The sequence below is a fragment of the Zea mays genome, chromosome 3, assembly GCF_902167145.1.
Source record: "Zea mays cultivar B73 chromosome 3, Zm-B73-REFERENCE-NAM-5.0, whole genome shotgun sequence".
In the NCBI taxonomy this organism is placed as follows: Eukaryota; Viridiplantae; Streptophyta; class Magnoliopsida; order Poales; family Poaceae; genus Zea; species Zea mays.
In genome coordinates, this window is record NC_050098.1 from 58004409 (window position 1) to 58008488 (window position 4080).

The following is a 4080-nucleotide window of genomic DNA, read 5'->3' on the forward strand; positions in this document are numbered from 1 at the left end:
TTTACAGATCCTTCCACTGGTGATTTTCTCGAATCTATATCACCTTTCAGGGACTTGGATTTTATGGTTAGCCACGGGTCAACTGTGATGTTATTCGACATTCACACCCGTCTGGTGTGCTATGAACTTATCGTGACCACTTGTTGGTAAACCTCTTTCTGTGTGTTTTACCCAAGATGGTGCATCTGATTCTGTTTGGGTAAAATCGCATATCCACTGCTCGCCCAACAGACTCAGATAGTACAGTGTCATCAGAAAAAGCAAACTGCACACATGGAACCTTATGTGTTCCTCTGGCACACAGCGTCTCTATTGGTGGACATCTCTAAATTAGCTTACGGCGATACATGCTATGTCCACTAGAGAAACAACATCCTGAGGCACTTGCCTTTGCTTGGAACTGCCTTAGTTATCGCTGATATGGATATGGGTTACATGCTTCTCTACTCTTAAGAGTCTTTCGCTCCGAATCTCAGGACGAGATTCTTTTAAGGGGGGAGGGCTGTAACACCCCGGGTGTTTATATTCCGCTCGACAACGAGTACGGATTTAAGCACGTGATCAGTGGATAAAACGGATGCTAAATTTTAATCATCTTCGCCTATTGCGATTTTAATATCGCATCTGTTCCGTCTGTCGCGAGTGCGACATCGTTTTTATTTTCATCTATTCGGGCTCGTCCTAAATTTTCGTGTTGTTCAGAACATATTTGTTCTGAAAATCGGTGTGTCCGATGATTATTTAAAATTCGTCACTCGCGCGAATACGAATTCGGAAGCCCGACTGACTCGGATGATTTTGTACCGAACAGATTAAGCAGAACTCGACGGTTAAAATGTTCGAGGCAAAGTAATCTATATCGCGCGTTGTCCGAGAAAAATTGTGCGCGAAGTTATTATCCAATTTATTCTTCAGCTCGCTGTTTTGACGACGAAATCGTGTATGATTTAGCGGATCTGGTTTCGGCTAATCACGCAGAGCAGATTAAAATACCGAAGCCGAACTCGTTGCAATTTAGTCCGTTTACATCGTGGCCGGAATAGTCACGAAAATTATCCGAACGAGATTCGGACAGAACCGTCTAAGCTGTTATTCTTCTGACTCTCTGCTTCATGATTCGAAAAATAAAAGGTATAGCCGTATTACGCGTCGACTCTTTAATCATCACTAAAAATCCTGATTCAAAATACCTGTGATTTTCGGTAAAAAAGAGAGAAAGAAAAAGACATTAAAATTGGAAAATATCTCTCTTGCCGCTCAGCCGTTCTCAGATTTTTCAGTTACGCGCGTCTTCATCTCCCGCCACCGCTCGTCCGTAGAAAAATCCAGCCGATCCCATCCTCCCCACCGCTGAATTCCTCTGCTTCTTATCTCCTCGTCGCAAGTCTTCTTCCTCCGCCCGACGCTCCTCCTTGTTCCCTGTTTCTGCACGCGCTCAGTTCCCATGGCAGCCGCACCCTTCCTCTGCTCGGCTGCTTGCAGTGACCTCTCCACCGCCCTAGATTTCTCTATCTCCCTCACGGCGCCCTCCCTGGCGCTCGCCCTGGGTGCTATCGTCTAGCTCGAACCCGCCCCCAGCCGCGCCTCTCTTTGTCAAGCTTCCTGACGCACGATTTTCTCTGCCCCTGCCCAGCATTTTTCTCCTGATGGTCGAGCTCCCTCAAGCTTCTTAGTTCGTCCGCCCGCGAACGCCCATGGCGCGATCGCCTCTCTGTGCACACGCCGTCGCCCTGATTTCCTGCTCCCTGGCTCCAACTCAAGTTCGCATGACCGCGCGTGCCCCTGCGCCGCACCCTGAAGCCCCCTGCTCGGCGCCCGAGACCCCTCCCATGGATGCTCCCAGCCGAGCGGCTCCCATGGCGCCCGATCCCAACGCCGCTCCTTTCCCCCAACGCATCTTCTTCCCTAGCGCGCCGTCCCTGCTTGCCCTCTGCTCCACCGAGCTTCTGCGTGTTCCATCTCCAGCTTGCTCCCCTGCGCCCTCCTGCTGCTCGCGTCCAGATTTTTCCTCGCCTTTGGTGCTCGTCTAGCCCAGCCGCCCCTCCTCTCTCCTCCCCATCTTCTCCCATGGGCGCTGCGAGCTTTGGCTCGAGCTCGCCTCTGCTCTTGTGCTCGGATTTTGCTAGGCCCGCGCAGCTTCCTGGCGCGCGCCCGGATCCTCTCCTCCCTCCACTTGGTCTTGGTTCCAGTCACCGCGCCCCTCTACTGCGTGCGCTGCTTGCTCCCCTGCTGGCAGCCGAGTCCCTCGCACTGGCCGTGCTCCAGCTCCATCTCGCTGCGCGCCCTGCTCCCTGTTGTCGTGAGCTCCGGCCCGGATTTCGCCTTGTCGCCCAACTCAGCTCTGCCCTCTACTCTAGCTTGCCGTCGCCTCTTCGTGCTGGCCGACTAGTCTGCCGTGGTCGCGCGCAGTTCCCTACTCGGCCAGGATGGTCGCGCCGTCGATCCCGCTTGAGCCCCTTCGTGTTCGTCGAAGCTCCCTGGCTCGACTCTACTCAGTTCGCGTCCTGCTCGCCTTTGCGTCGCGCGCGTAGCGTTCTGTTGTTGCTGCGCGTGCTGCTGCGAAGCTTCCTGTTCAGTTCTCCTCCATCGCGTTGTTGTGCGCGCGAAGTTCTCTACTCGCAACGGCATGTCGAGTTTCCGCGTCGAGCTCTTCTCTTGCGTGCCGGTCGTAGTTTCTGAACCGATTCTTGGCTGTCGCAGTATTTTTAGTTATCCGGCTGCGTCGGTTGTTGTCAAGTGTCTGTTGCTGTGAACTCGCCCCTGGTGCCCATTCTGTCCCCGGTCCGCGCTTCCTTCAGCTCGGCCAGGCGGGGCATCATTCCGTGTTGTGCTCGCACAGTTTCCTGCTTGCCAGCGCGTCCCCTCGCCTCGTTTGGCCTTAATTCTCATTGCATCGTCGATTTTGCCGGTTAGCGTCATTCGCCGTCGCGTCGCGTGTGTAGCTCTATATACGTCACCCTCCTGTGCTGTCGTCGTTCTGCGCGTCATCAAGAAATCCCAAGCGTCGGGTGAAGACGAAGCCAGCAGCGTGGAGTTCACCAAGTGCGCGACAAAAAGCTCGAACATCTTGCGCGACTCAAGTTCGATTCATCAAAATTATTCAGTCGAGGAAAAGATCTTCAACAATTGATTACCGAAGAAAAGAAGGCCCCTAGATGATGTTAACTGGAACCCGTAGTCGTGCTTCCGATTATCTCGTCAAATTAGTCAGGGTAAGTTTATTCGTATTCTAGTCAACTAGGTCTATAAATAGGTTAAATAGAATTGTTGATCTCAATAAATGTTATTAATTTAGCATGCGTATGTTGTGATGATCGATAAATCGGTAAAACAAGTAATTAAGATACAGTTTAAAGAGTTAGTAAAAAGCTAAGAATAAAAATAGATGTTCTAGTGTTATTATGTCAATTTGGTTAATGGATGTAGTCGATGCCCTGTTGTGATATTCATGATGCTTAATGCTTGTTAATTGATTTTATTGCTTGATTTTAAGTGTTTCATCCTTTTTAGTGTAGATTATCTATATTATACTCGTTATACTCGTGCTCATATATGTGCATCATGCATCTCATGAGGTACGATAAATAATCGCGTGAAGCAGAAGATGAGTCAATTCGACCCCAAGCGCGGACTAATTTGCAAGCTGATGCTGGTGGATTAACCTGAAGATGGATAATTAGAGCAATGCGAAGACAAAGGATGGTCGTCAAGTGGACGCCACCTAACAACACTAACCTAGTGTTATTCAGGCAAGCCCCGGTACATTTGCCATCTCCTTGTGTTTTAAAATCTTTATCACCTTGTTTGATGCATTAGGTGATACGAGTTGTGTGCTAAACCGTTGATGCATTTCTTTCCATGAAAATTGATTACCCTTCCTTGGTACCCATTTTGAAAAGAATTTTATGATGCTTAGCCTTGCTTTAGCATACAAAAATGTTTTGTTTTAAAACAAAAGTGATGCTTCAGTGGGTGGGAATGTTTTCAAAAATAAAACTTGATGGTGGATCTGTCAAAGGCCTTGATGGGTTGAACATCGGAAAAGATGTACCTCTGCCAGGTACCAGACTTTGGGTTGAA

The 4080-nt window shown here is 49.6% G+C and overlaps 1 protein-coding gene across 1 annotated transcript; it reads left to right on the forward strand.

Moving 5' to 3' along the window:
* The first annotated feature begins 1390 nt into the window (after positions 1-1390).
* On the forward strand, positions 1391-3735 carry LOC109944984 (uncharacterized). Its single transcript, XM_020550755.1, has one exon. It carries the CDS (start codon positions 1834-1836, stop codon positions 2677-2679), a length of 846 nt encoding a protein of 281 aa, XP_020406344.1. The 5' UTR covers positions 1391-1833; the 3' UTR covers positions 2680-3735.
* Positions 3736-4080: the final 345 nt, after the last annotated feature.